This window comes from Electrophorus electricus, chromosome 16 (assembly GCF_041902795.1).
Source record: "Electrophorus electricus isolate QZ-2024a chromosome 16, ASM4190279v1, whole genome shotgun sequence".
NCBI classification, from domain to species: domain Eukaryota; kingdom Metazoa; phylum Chordata; class Actinopteri; order Gymnotiformes; family Gymnotidae; genus Electrophorus; species Electrophorus electricus.
In genome coordinates this window covers 23,520,663-23,534,155 of record NC_137512.1, presented here as the reverse complement: position 1 = coordinate 23,534,155, position 13,493 = coordinate 23,520,663, and the positions used below count along the sequence as shown (strand labels likewise).

At 47.0% G+C, this 13,493-nt stretch overlaps 2 protein-coding genes across 5 annotated transcripts in view; both read left to right on the top strand.

Annotated features, from left to right (window-relative positions):
- The first annotated feature begins 613 nt into the window (after positions 1-613).
- tcp11l1 (t-complex 11, testis-specific-like 1) lies at positions 614-7,902 on the top strand. 4 transcript variants are annotated; one of them, XM_027025003.3, is made up of 11 exons: positions 614-750; positions 1,167-1,269; positions 1,387-1,564; positions 1,796-1,928; positions 3,526-3,646; positions 4,079-4,299; positions 4,444-4,580; positions 4,917-5,092; positions 5,538-5,719; positions 5,827-5,999; positions 6,240-7,902. In XM_027025003.3, the coding sequence occupies exons 2-11, from the start codon at positions 1,267-1,269 to the stop codon at positions 6,455-6,457; spliced, it is 1,542 nt and encodes a 513-aa protein (XP_026880804.2). In that variant the 5' UTR covers positions 614-750; positions 1,167-1,266; the 3' UTR covers positions 6,458-7,902. The 4 variants fall into 4 exon arrangements, with proteins under 4 accessions (XP_026880804.2, XP_026880803.2, XP_026880805.2 ...); XM_027025002.3 differs by having other exon boundaries at positions 1,369-1,564; XM_027025004.3 differs by lacking the exon at positions 1,167-1,269.
- Positions 7,903-8,136: 234 nt separating this feature from the next.
- hipk3a (homeodomain interacting protein kinase 3a) overlaps positions 8,137-13,493 on the top strand; it is a 32,267-nt gene continuing 26,910 nt past the window's right edge. The window contains exons 1-2 of the mRNA XM_035532000.2: positions 8,137-8,522; positions 10,688-11,891. Coding sequence (XP_035387893.1) covers positions 8,438-8,522; positions 10,688-11,891 — 1,289 coding nt within the window. The 5' untranslated portion in view covers positions 8,137-8,437. The remainder of the gene's footprint in view (positions 8,523-10,687; positions 11,892-13,493) is intronic.

Here is a 13,493-nt window from a genome sequence, read left to right as displayed (position 1 = left end):
ATTGTCTCATTCTTTGAAAACACTCTAGTTCCCTTAGGTTTATGAATGTTGCACTATTGTGCATATGCTCAGTGAAGTGTGGTTAAGACGATTTACTCGTATGCTTAATCATTATGTTGGGTTCAGTTTAGTTATAGCTTCCGTACTTTTAGGTTCACGTTAACGATTTTGTATGCTACTGTGCAAAAGACAGTTATATAAACTGATTCTTAAGCGTTAACTCTGGCCCTTTCTTTATATTAAGGTGTCACTGCTTGGATATTGATGTTTTGACACGTAACACGCCAACATTAGTAGTAGATGAACCATAATGCATTAATTAATATGATCTGTGCAAATGCTTAGTTAATGGGGATTGCGTTCTGTTCTGCTCTGCTCTGCTCTGGGAGATGACAACGTTATTGTTTATATTCAAGACTCTTATTTACTCTTATGTCCTACCCATGAGCACTTTGGCTTCAAAACAGCCGTTAGTGGACGCGCTGTTTGGGGTTACATCCCATCGTGGGAAATGTAGTTCCATACCGCCCGTACGCGGCTTAGGCCTCAGCCATTTAGTCTCGTTAAAAAACTCCAACGGGGCATTGTGGGATACACTTCCGTAAATAGAGTCGTATCGGATTCATCTAGAGCCCGACCTGACGTCCTGGCTGGTGTAGCCACGGGACACTTTATTATCCTACAAGTGGCACCGCGCAGCCCAGAGCGCAGGTAGTTTTCCAGTTCATTCCGGCTGTCATTAAACGGCAGGTAAGCTTGCTAACCATGACAGATCTCTTTCGTTATGTTTTTGAATGAATGAAGTCGTGTAGCTGGCGCGGTAGTGGGTCAAAGGAGAGGTTCAAACTCACAAACGAGCCTGTAAGGGGTCCTGTCTGCGTATACAGGCTAGCTGGCTTAGCTAGAACCCCCTCCCCCATGATGTCGTATCATAAGGCACTAAGCCATACGCTGGTGCTATATACAGCTTCAAGTTAACAGGGGACGTGTATTGCCTTGTGATCTTTGCTGTATTTACGTGAACCAAACTGAACATGCCGCACGCAGGTTAAAACGATTCCCTTGACCACAGCAAAAACAAACAAACAAAAAAAACCCACAAAAACAAAACCTTCTCTTGTTGTGGCTGTGAAGTTAACGTGTACTGCATCTGTTCTTGCAAATAGCAGTGCTAGTAAAGTTAGACAAGGGCTAACAAGGAAAGATCTGCATATAAGCCAAGAGCAGTCAACCTACAATTAAGGTTCAGCGGACTCCCCACACCTCATGGTATTCCTATAGCATGTTTACACATTCTGAACAAGTCAGTTAATGAGAAAACGTCAATCTGATTTGATTATTTCCTACTGATACTGATGTCACTCTCAGAAAACAATCGTTGTCCAGGTCATAGTTGGATTGTCGAAGATGCCCAAGGAACCCCATCAACCGTCCAAAGAGGAGAATGAGAAGGTGGACGATAAAGGTCCAGAAGGTTCTGCAAGCCAGTCCGATTCCTCAGAGGAGATGTTGCGAAAAAGAATCAGGAAGAACACGCCAAGCCCTCACAGACGTACCCCACAGTGTAAGGACACTTTCAGTTAAAGCCCAGGTTCACATGCAATTTAGCTGTAGCAGGGTTGTTGTTTTTTTTCCCCCAGCTGAGAAATGTCCCAGTGTGTAGTGCATTCTGTGAATCAGCTCACCATCTATCAGGCCATTTGGGAGGTGACTGGGGAACTGGGGAAACACGAATGAAGGCTAGTCCACTGAGGGCCTGTGTGTTTTGTTTGTTTTTTTGTTTTGTTTTTTATAGCCAGCCCACCCAAGTTTGTGTCTGTGGAGGAGATGATGGAGACTGCTAAAGGAGTGACTAAGATGGCGCTGGCTCATGAGATTGTAGTAAATGGCAGCTTCCAAGTCAAAGCCCCGGAGCCTGCTGAAGGAAGGTACGGCCCTCGAAACAGGTGTACTGACCTCTGCAGGAAGGTAGGGCCCTCGAAACAGGTGTACTGACCTCTGCAGGAAGGTAGGGCCCTCGAAACAGGTGTACTGACCTCTGAAGGAAGGTAGGGCCCTCGAAACAGGTGTACTGACCTCTGAAGGAAGGTACGGCCCTCGAAACAGGTGTACTGACCTCTGCAGGAAGGTAGGGCCCTCGAAACAGGTGTACTGACCTCTGAAGGAAGGTAGGGCCCTCGAAACAGGTGTACTGACCTCTGCAGGAAGGTATAGCCCTCGAAACAGGTGTACTGACCTCTGAAGGAAGGTAGGGCCCTCGAAACAGGTGTACTGACCTCTGAAGGAAGGTAGAGCCCTCGAAACAGGTGTACTGACCTCTGCAGGAAGGTAGGGCCCTCGAAACAGGTGTACTGACCTCTGCAGGAAGGTAGGGCCCTCGAAACAGGTGTACTGACCTCTGAAGGAAGGTAGGGCCCTCGAAACAGGTGTACTGACCTCTGCAGGAAGGTAGGGCCCTCGAAACAGGTGTACTGACCTCTGAAGGAAGGTAGGGCCCTCGAAACAGGTGTACTGACCTCTGCAGGAAGGTACAGCCCTCGAAAGAGGTGTACTGACCTCTGAAGGAAGGTAGAGCCCTCGAAACAGGTGTACTGACCTCTGCAGAAAGGTAGGGCCCTCGAAACAGGTGTACTGACCTCTGAAGGAAGGTAGGGCCCTCGAAACAGGTGTACTGACCTCTGCAGGAAGGTAGGGCCCTCGAAACAGGTGTACTGACCTCTGAAGGAAGGTAGGGCCCTCGAAACAGGTGTACTGACCTCTGAAGGAAGGTAGGGCCCTCGAAACAGGTGTACTGACCTCTGCAGGAAGGTAGAGCCCTCGAAACAGGTGTACTGACCTCTGAAGGAAGGTAGGGCCCTCGAAACAGGTGTACTGACCTCTGAAGGAAGGTAGGGCCCTCGAAACAGGTGTACTGACCTCTGAAGGAAGGTAGGGCCCTCGAAACAGGTGTACTGACCTCTGAAGGAAGGTAGGGCCCTCGAAACAGGTGTACTGACCTCTGAAGGAAGGTAGGGCCCTCGAAACAGGTGTACTGACCTCTGCAGGAAGGTAGGGCCCTCGAAACAGGTGTACTGACCTCTGAAGGAAGGTAGGGCCCTCGAAACAGGTGTACTGACCTCTGAAGGAAGGTAGAGCCCTCGAAACAGGTGTACTGACCTCTGCAGAAAGGTAGGGCCCTCGAAACAGGTGTACTGACCTCTGAAGGAAGGTAGGGCCCTCGAAACAGGTGTACTGACCTCTGCAGGAAGGTACAGCCCTCGAAACAGGTGTACTGACCTCTGCAGCAAGGTACGGCCCTCGAAACAGGTGTACTGCTCTCCGAAGGAAGGTAGGGTCCTCGAAACAGGTGTACTGCTCTCCGAAGGAAGGTAGGGTCCTCGAAACAGGTGTACTGACCTCTGAAGAAAGGTAGGGCCCTCGAAGCCGGTGTACTGATCACCGAAGGAAGGTAGGGCCCTCGAAACAGGTGTACTTGAAATTGGGAGAGTTGTTAGATGTGTATCTTTCTTCCTTTTGTGCCTCCAGTCTGGAGAAACGGGTTAAGGAGATAATGCACAAGGTGTTCTGGGATTCGCTTGAGTCGCAGCTCAATGATGACCCGCCAGTCTATGACCATGCGATAAAACTTGTGGGGGAAATTAAGGAGGTAAGACCTGCAAGAGAATAGAGGTGGTTAATCTTGGCACAGCGTGAGCACTGCTTAACAGACATGTGTTTTTTCTGAAGTTTATGAGTATATTTAGTATAAAATTAACACAGTTTTAGAGTGACTGAGATGGTGCTGGCTCATGAAATTGTAGTAAAAGGCAGCTTTACTACAAAATAATCGATGCAGCATAATCGTAACAAAAGATGTGTGTGTGTGTGTGTGTGTGTGTGTGTGTGTGTTTACGTCTAATAGTCAAAGGCAGGGTTATTTTAAATATGTTAATAGATATGTTAATAATGAAGTAGACGAAGTAGACTCTATTTTTTTAGAATGTCAATGAGGTGCAGACCCCTGCTAGTTTTATTTATCCAATCGGATGGACTGGTCCTTTAATGCGGAGCCCCTCTTTTCTTTGTCCCGCCTCTTTAGACCCTGCTGTCGTTCCTGATGCCGGGGCAGACGCGGCTGCAAGGGCAGATTGAGGAAGCACTGGACCTCTCCCTCATCCAGCAGCAGGCTGAGAATGGAGCCTTGGACATTGGCAAGGTGGCCCAGTTCATCATCAGCACGATGGGGGCCTTCTGTGCCCCGTGCAGGGACGAAGACGTCCGCAAGCTACAGGACATCGCTGATGTCGTGCCCCTCTTTAGGTGAGTCGCAGCCACTTTCAGCAGTTGGTTCGCTGCTCAACGAAAGCCCACGATTGTTTGTTTGTTTGTTTGTTTTTGTTTGTTTGTGTTGGCCTGGTCATGTCGGTATTTCTGAGTTAAAGCAATTGACCCGTGCTTTCGCAGGGCTATATTTGCAGTGTTGGACAAGATGAAGATTGACATGGCCAACTTTGCTGTCAGCAGTCTCCGTCCACACCTGCTTCAGCAGTCAGTGGAGTACGAGAGGAACAAGTTTCAGGAGTTCCTCGACAAACAGCCCAGTGAGAGACTTTGTCACTGTGTTGCCATTTGTCTCTCTAGTTGTATCAAATGCATCCCGGGACGTGAAGGGACACAGAAGGAATAACTTAGTATGAGTATTCATTCAGGAGTTACAGGAGACCTTCATCTCTAAGTTTTGAGGGGATATGTTTATTTAGAATATTTCTTCAAGACATTTTGTGACGCGTTTACAGAGGTAAATTATAAAAGACTCAATGTTCTCCCGTCGTGCTGGTCACAGCTGTTTTCTTCACTTTGTAGTTTTGTGGGTGTGTAGTAATGTGGGCTACAGTTACTGTATTTTGCGGGTGTGTAGTAATGCGGGGTTGTTCCAGATGCTTTGGACTTCACTCAGAAATGGCTCCAAGATACTGCAGACACCATGCTCAGAGAGCCTGCAGGCGGCGCTTCAGGTGCTTCCAGCTCTAACCCTCAGCTGCTGCTCAGCCTGCATAACCAGGCCTATTTACAGCTCCTCTGCTGGGACCAGAGCGTGGACACCTTCCCCGAGGTGGGTCCCAGACGCCACCTCGCTGCTCACCTCTGTAATGGCCGTCTGTCTCCTTTAAATCATGGGAAGATTTGCAATTTCTTGTGTTTTGTATTGTACTTATTTGAAAAGAAGTGTGGGTTTGACAGTTATTTAATGTTTAAGGAATTTGTGCTATAATACGTCTGATATCGTGGGGTGTAACGCTGTGTGAGCTGAGAGGCAGACAAATGCAGACACTTATTGCAGAACACCTGTAGGAATGATTTCAATGTTCTGGAGAGTTCTGGTGACGTGCTCGTCCTCTCATACTGATTCTCTTTGCCTCTCTTGTGCTCTCACACCATCCTTTTGGCATCCTGTCTGTCTTTCACCATCTTCTTGTTTCTCTGTCATGCTGTGGTCCCTCCCTCTCTCTCTCGCACTCCCTCCCCACACACACACACACACACCCTGCCCTCTGTAGACAGTACTGATGGACCGGGCTAGGTTCCAGGAGCTGCAGCTGGAGCTGGAGAGGCTGACATGGGTGGCGTCCGTGTTGCTCATCGTGTATAACTGTGCGGGGGAGGCCATCTCCGGCCTGCCAGGCCTCGTCGACAGCCTGAAGGGCACCATCAGTGTCCTGCTGGCTGACATGCACACGCCGTAAGCATAGCCACGCGTGCGTTTGCCTCCTGGAGCACTCAGCTTAAAATTGACACCGGCTGACGTGATTTTCTCTCCGTGTGCGCGTGCATGTGTGTGCTTCACAGATCGTTCAGAGCAGATGAGGCCTTTGCAGCCGTCGGTGAGAAGCTGTGTTTGGAGCTAGGGGCATGCCTGTCTCAGCACGGATTCTCACCCTTCCACCCAAATAGGCAGAGCGCTCTGAAAGGCCAAATCACAGCCGTCAAATCCCAAGACAACCCCATCCGTAAACTCATCGGTAATTAGACTTTATTTACCAGGAACATACCTGTGAGCAGGCAAGAACCTGCAGAAGTGTTTAATGCTACTTAATAAGTTTTCTGAGTAATGTGTATTCTTTGCAATGTTTTGTCTAACCCGTTAATAGTAGTTGGCAAGCCTGTGGTTTTAACTGATATAGTATTGATGGCTCTGTTCAGCAGATTCTTATTTGTAGTGTCTCGTTGGATTTTGGCACTAACCCTCACCTGTCCCACAGACTCTCGGATCCAGGCATATCTCCTGGGCTTCCTGGAGTCCAGCCCACACAAGAGCAACCCCGCGCTCCCGGGAGGCCTGGCCCCGATCGGGAAAGAGCTGGAGGAGATTGGAGTCCGACTGAGCCACCTTGTGAACTTCAACAAGCTGGTCTATGCCCCGTTCTACCAGAAGCTCCTACAAGATATCCTTCAGCCAGGGGGAAGCTCAGACACTTAATCCGGCCTCCCGAACCAGTCTACCATAGGGTCACATGAACAACCGAGTTAATGGAATTGATTATTATTTCCCCAAAGCTCACCTGCTGTCAACACCACCAAGGGATATTATGTCACAGATTAAAAATGTACGACCTCTTCTCCTGCATTTGATATCAGGGATATTTAGTAACACAGTCAGACGGAGTTCAGGCCAAGATTGGGTCAGTTGAGAATAATGAATTGGTACTGGAGATGAACCTCATGGACAAACCCTTTTTTCTGTTTTTTAACTAGGTATTATACTGGGCCCTCTTGAGTTGCAAATGAAGGTGCAGGGGGATTGTGTGTTTTATGTTGCAAGGACATTAGGAGAGCATAATAAATCATTTCTTGGCATTAAGTGACTCACTGACTGACAGCTGCTTTCCACATGACAGGCTTCCCCTGTCCCAGGCCAACATATAGCATCGTATAGAAATGCTACGGACATATCGGTGGTGGTAAAAACAGCCACGTGCCATTTGGAGTGCTTTTCTAACCTCCACACCTTTGATGTTAAACTAATGTACCTGTGAATGATACACATTGATGGTCCCTTTAAAAACAACAAAAATGGCACCACCCCACCAACCAACCAATCAAACTGACAACTTTGACTTCACAACATTTTGGCTGAAGTACCATGGTTCTTAATCAGTTCTTAAGTTCTGACTCCAGCCCTGGTTTCAGTAGATGATCAGTCAGCATTAGTGAGCCACTCAATCTGTGTAATATTGTTAAATCAGCAAGGGTTAGTTAGGAAGTGAAGGTAGACTGAATTTGACTGGTGCCTTACTTTGTGGAGTGTTGGTCTTGGTTAAACGCACTCTAGTCTCTTCCCAGTGTAGGCTGAGTTGGTTTTATTTGTGCTGTTTCCAGAAAGAACACTTAGCATAATGTTTTTTAAATGGCTTCTTTTTAAAATGTAATGTTTTTATCAATGCCATGCATGTTTTACAAAAGGTAACTTTCACATTGTTAGCAATGTCTGTTTGTGTCTCTCACTGTTACACTGCAGTGTTTAGAAAGGGGTGAAAATTAAAAAACAATTTATCAGTAACCAAAATGAAAGATGTTTCAATAAACAATGACAATAGACTTTGATTCACACATCATTCAGTCATGTGAATTGTTGGTCTTGTCATCATATTTTTCATTTACAAAATGTATTGATGAAAGGGCCAAGCTTTGAAAGATAACGAAGCAAAATTTTACCTGTATGTTAACTATTTCAGTAGCGCTATCTATTTAGCACATTTACGCATCCAGAAAAGTCCAAACTGACAACAGACACCGAGCTTCTGTTCGTGGCTACATACTGTATGGACAATGTTACATATTATCATTATGTGCTATTTTGTTGTGTGTCTCAAATTCACATCTTTAACCTGACAGCTTTCCTGAATAAAGAGGACTGCAAGCAAATTTCTGTACATTTGTGATTGTTTAAACTACGACACAAATATCAATGTTCTCAGACTGTACCCGTTGTTCAAAACTCTTGGAGCACAACGATAACGACACTGTCATGCCGGTACATGCGATGCACGTTACTTGCTCGTAACACAGGGAGGCGGTGTACGCTGTAGTAGCGTGATGTTGCGCCCTCCGGTCCGGTAGATGGCAGCACCGAGTCTCGGTAGCTTTGGCACAGCGTCACAAACCTCGGAGGAAGAAGAACGAGCTTCGGTGCTCGAGCATTCGCTAACACCTCGAGCCGTAGCGAAGGCGCTGTTTGGGAACCTGAGGGGATTTTTTTTTTTAACACCCTCGAAATGAGGAGTAAGACTTCCTCTCGTCTCAAAGGAAATCCATAACTACGCGGCGGAGTTACTCCTGTTGTCGTCGATGGCTTAGTGCGTGAGTTTGTACGCAGTTAAAATGAGGCAGCTTGCGTTTTTTTCCGCCGAGGAGTCGCTCTCGTCGTCCAGCAAGAGGACAAGATGGCAGCCCAGCGAGTATGTCGAGCATGGTGTGGGCACACATTAAATCCCTAACATGTTCCGAGGAGCCCCGCATTTCGCCAACATTTGCTGGCTGTGAAGGTAAGACGAGGTTTTTTTGGGGGAGGGGGACGAACTGTTTTTTTTTTCATGTTTAGCCCGTCGTTTACACGGAGCGTCAACACAGGCTAGCGAGATTAGCCTGCTAGCCTTCCGTCTAGTCAACAGTTGGTGGGTGCAAAAAGTTGCCACGCCACAAGAAAACTTCAGTGCCGAGTTGTTGAGTCCTTTCTACTTTGTTTACCTTGTGCTATTGTTAGCACAATGTTAAACGAGTCTAAATAAATTTTCAAATACACTTGTCCGTTATAGAAGTTAGCGTTTGACAGACCGTACTTCATTTCTAAACTGTAACGTGCTCTGTTTTCGTCGACTGCCTCCGTGTCACTCGCTGCGTGCCAAAGTCATATCTAGATTAGTTGCTCAGTCTAACGTAAAAGTTACAACTTTTTTGCTTTTATATGCCTTTCCGTGGGAAATGGTTTTTAATATAACCGGGTTCCCGTTATTTGAGCCTGCGTTCTTGCAATTTAAGCTCTGACAGGAAGTTTTAAAAAAATGCCTGCCTCTAGTTTTGCTTTAAGTAATGAGCACGCAGCCTGAAACATTTATATGCTTCTTGACTACACTCGGAAAAGCATTATAAGTAATGACTGGAAATTTAGACATGTCCCAGCATCTAAACATGTCCCTGTTCTTTCCTACAGAACGTTCTGTTCCTTGTCATTAGTCATTGTGTTTAATATGGTAGTAGCAGATTACGGGGAAAAACTTAATTTCAGTACATGGGTATTTTGCTGTATTGTGGGGGGTGTAGCTAAAAACGTAGACGCATAAGATCGCTTTGCACGTAAGAACCATTTTATTTCAATCACGGAGGAAATGTAATTTTAACTATTACCATTGCTCAGAAGAGTAATACAATAATGTGTAAAAAAAAATAATAAAAAAAAAGCTTTGTTTGCCATCACTTTGTATGACAATGGAAAAAACCTCTTTAAGCTGCTTTTGTTTTGCTGCAAATGTAGCTCCCTGTAATTTCCTGTTTGCGCAAAACAGTTGCTGTGCCAACACGTGTTGCTAGGCATGCTGTACCCCCTCCTCAAGCCCCCCCCCTCCTTTTACTGATGTGGGCAATGGGTCAGTTGCCACCTGTTCCTGGCAGACAGCAACAGTTGAAAACACAAGACAGAGGTGTAATTGGAAACCTTGGCCAGAGAAGCCTGTGATGCAGCTGGTATCGCACTACAATGGGCTAAGAAAAGACCGGCTGAGCCAAATAGCATCGACAGACTCTCATTTCAGTGCTTAAAATGCTCATTGTGTCATAATTTAGAGATTGTTTGAAACTTTTGTCATTAGATAATTTAAAATTAATGAGCAGCTGTATGCAGGGCATCTTGCACATCTCATAACGTAAATCTTTCATTAACATGAGAAAAAATCCAGTGCACACTTTGAAGTGAGGACCCTTCAGGTTCAGTCCTCTGCATTGAGACAAGCTGAGGTGTTGGTGTGAGTCCTCTGCATTGAGACAAGCTGAGGTGTTGGTGTGAGTCCTCTGCATTGAGACAAGCTGAGGTGTTGGTGTGAGTCCTCTGCATTGAGACAAGCTGAGGTGTTGGTGTGAGTCCTCTGCATTGAGACAAGCTGAGGTGTTGGTGTGAGTCCTCTGCATTGTGCACCCACTCGCTGCCTCACGCCGCCTCACGCCTCCTCACACAAGGTCTGTGTCTTTAGCATTTCATAATTGACTTCATAGTTTGAATTCCTGCTTCTGTGTTTGCAAATTCACATGAAGTACAGGTGTGTGTGTTTGTGTCCTCTGCCACACCTGTTCTCCTGTACAAACTTGTGCCATATGTTGAGGCAGCATAAGTGTAACTAATCCCCAGCAGTGAACTGCAAGGCTCTGCTGTCAGTTAATGCCACTGCTGTCTAAAATGCATTCAGCATGTGGAAGGTGCTTTGTTCAGAGATGCCTACTGACATAATTAGCATTTATTAATATGTGGCACAGGTATAATTCGCATTATAAAGCAAGCTCTCTCAGACATGTCATTAAATACAGTAGTTCTGCTTTTCCACTAAAGGTCAGTTGACGGATGATAGAGAGAGAGAGAGAAAAAAAAGGTGAATGGAGTGTGTTAAATGTGCCCTGAGTTAACCATGTTCTTCCCATGTTCCACCCCTGCTCTCTCTTCCAGGTATGGCCTCACAGGTTTTGGTCTGCCCACCGCATGTGTATCAACCCCAGACAAGTGCCTTTAGCAGTGTGAGGAGAGTGGAGCCGGGCAACTGTGTGTACCATGAGAAGACCCCTCGTACCTACGTGGTCGGTGTGAACCTTGGCATTGCGCACCCAACCAATATTGTACCGCCGTATAAGGCAGAAGCTTCAGAGGGTGCGAGGGCCTGTGGCACCCAGGACTCATTACTGACTGTGTCGTCGTTGGCTTGGGAGGAGCTCTGCACCAGACTCCCGTCGGGCAGGGTTGCGGGGCGTGGCTTTAGAGAAGAGGACAGAGGAGACGGCGGCCGGAGGAGAGCTCCTGGAGGAGCCGGTGGTGGTGACGGAGAGCAGCAGGAAGAGGGGGAGGTTGGAGAAGAAGAGGGGGAGCAAGGGTGGAGTGGAGGTTTGAATTCCTTCGACGGAACCCTGCGATGTGGGTTTAAACGTAAAGGGGAAGAGCTGGATAACCGTAAGAGCACTATGCAGATCGTAGAGGAACACTTGGCACTACCTGCCATGTTGCAGGGCACCGTGGGCACGGCTGGTGTGGCGCCATCCAAGCAGAGCGGGCTGAATGTGGGTGGGGCTGGGGCAGTGCCAGGGGGTGGGGCCGGCGATGGTGACTACCAGCTGGTACAGCACGAGGTGTTGTGCTCCATGAAGCACACGTATGAAGTGCTCGAGTTCCTGGGTCGCGGGACCTTCGGCCAGGTGGTGAAGTGCTGGAAAAGGGGCACCAGCGAGATCGTGGCAGTGAAGATCCTGAAGAACCATCCGTCGTACGCGCGGCAGGGCCAGATCGAAGTGGGCATCCTGGCACGGCTGAGCAGCGAGAACGCAGAGGAGCACAACCTAGTGCGTGCCTTCGAGTGCTTCCAGCACCGCAGCCACACGTGCCTGGTGTTCGAAATGCTGGAGCAGAACCTCTACGACTTCCTGAAGCAGAACAAATTCAGCCCGCTGCCTTTGAAGGTGGTCCGGCCCGTGCTGCAGCAGGTCGCCATGGCGCTGAGGAAGCTGAAGAGCCTGGGCCTGATCCACGCTGACCTCAAACCTGAGAACATCATGCTGGTGGACCCTGTCAGGCAGCCATACCGCGTTAAGGTCATCGACTTCGGCTCAGCTAGCCATGTCTCCAAGGCTGTGTGCTCCACCTACCTGCAGTCACGTTATTACAGGTGAGCCATTCTTACTCTTTACTTCCCTTTATTTTTTGTGTGTGTGTATCTGTATCTGTGTCCTTGACTGCACGTCTTGTTTCTCGCTTGATTTATATGGGTTGTTTGAACGGGTGATCTGGTTCGGTATGTGTTTTTCATGGTGTTCTCTCTATGATCCAATGGATGACACTGTCCTAGATCAGCTGTTTCTTTGAGATAGTGGCTGCACTGTCAAATTTGACTAAATGTCACGCTTCCTGTCTCATGCGATGAAGAGCTGGGGCCATGACGACTGGCTGATTTTGAGGAAGTTCAGATGAGGAAGTTTGAACTTTTATGGTCTGCCAGAACAATGATGTAATCTGGAGCCATTTGTCCCCTCCCCTCCGGACTGCCGTGCATGCTGGGGTTTTTCTGCCTCTCATGACTGCTGTGAGGTTACACCCAAGCTTACCGTTATGTAACTTGACACAAGATTTTGAAGGCTTTGTTGCTTCCACAGTATAGACTCTTCAGTGTTTAACCTTTTAAACCATTCAACACTGGTGAACCATTAAAAAAAAAAATTAAACATTGGCGACCTCTGACATGGTTGGTTAAGCGTGGTACTGTAGATATGTTCTAGACCCAGTGATTCTATCATTCCCAAAATCATTTAATGTTGCCTGCTAGTGAACTGGTCTAGATGAACATAACAAATATTGAGCGCACTCATTACCAGCATAAAGTACAGTACCGATTAAAAAAACAAAACAACAAAACCCTGAAATATAATGGCGTATTCTCTGAAGTGAGCATTTTAAGTACTCCTAGTTCAATCAAGACTTTTCTTTGGTATATTCAACACCAACAAAATGGTGTTTTATAATGGTTTATTTACTTTGTGCAGAGTTACATGGGGGGATGGGGATAAGATACTTTAGTGTGTAGATGCAAAATGTTCTTGAATAAATGCAAAATACAAAGATGCTTTTGACTATACAGGGAGCTTCCCAGTTTTGATAAGGAGATATTTCTTTGTTTGTTGGTTGGTTATATTATATGGCACCTTTTCTTCTTGCTTCACTAGAACTCAGGGGGGAGTCTGGCTCAAACAGGCATCCTACTGAAACATGTTTAAGCCCAGTGAAAAGCTACAGAGGAGCGGAAAGTTTCTAAAGCTATCAGCGAGGTTCTGAATGATAGAGAACTGCAGTTTGAGAAAGGTGTGGGTTAAAAAACAGACCCTTAACAAATAAACGGTTCCCTTATCCCATCCTCACACATCTCCCTGAGAAGGAAATTGTTGAAAAGGGCTGCAGGCATCACAAGTCTTCATGGAAAGTTAGCAGCACGGTTCTCTCCAGCTCTGCCTGGTACAGCTGCCTGCTCACAGCATTGTGGAAGTCTCTGAGCTCGTCGGCTAAGATAGTGGCTTGTAGAGCTCACCAGTATGGATGCAGGCCAGTGGCAGTAAAGAGCCATCTGCTAAATGTCAGCAAGAACACCAGCACTGCAGGCCTCTTGGGGAGGAGCCTGTAGTGTAAAAACTCCAGTTTCTCCGCCAGGGAAAGACGCTCTCAAATTAACCTCTGCTGAGATCACTTTTCAGGCATGTCATCCAGCGGTATTATTAGATGC